At 46.7% G+C, this 336-nt stretch overlaps 1 protein-coding gene across 1 annotated transcript; it reads right to left on the reverse strand.

Moving 5' to 3' along the window:
- Positions 1–110: 110 nt before the first annotated feature.
- T265_16355 (hypothetical protein) lies at positions 111–259 on the reverse strand (the record flags this gene model as incomplete). The annotated part of the gene is made up of 1 exon (XM_009179972.1): positions 111–259. A coding segment is annotated over one exon (147 nt), but the record flags the coding sequence as incomplete, so codon positions are not given.
- Positions 260–336: the final 77 nt, after the last annotated feature.

Genomic DNA, 336 nt, shown 5'->3' on the forward strand with positions numbered 1-336 from the left:
CCCTACGACGGGATGTATTTTTAGAAAAACCAAGTTCCTTCGAAATGTTATCCAAAGTGTGGGAGAGGTGAACGAATGAGCAACAACAAAATCGGAAGGAAGGCTCACGTTGAACTTTGTGTTCCGGCGTTCCCTGAGTGATGATAATGTACAACTGGAGCAACAGTTGCGGCGCAGCTTCCATAAAGCACTCGATCATTCGCAGCATAGCCGAATCGGCGTCTTCGTACAACATGAGCTGAGTATATTGTACAGCCATCGCCAAACTAAGTTCCGCTCGTCGACTGGCTAGTCCGTAGTAGACTGCATCGGCCAGGCTGCAAAATTAAAAAAAAA

This window comes from Opisthorchis viverrini (assembly GCF_000715545.1).
Source record: "Opisthorchis viverrini unplaced genomic scaffold scaffold30828, whole genome shotgun sequence".
NCBI classification, from domain to species: domain Eukaryota; kingdom Metazoa; phylum Platyhelminthes; class Trematoda; order Opisthorchiida; family Opisthorchiidae; genus Opisthorchis; species Opisthorchis viverrini.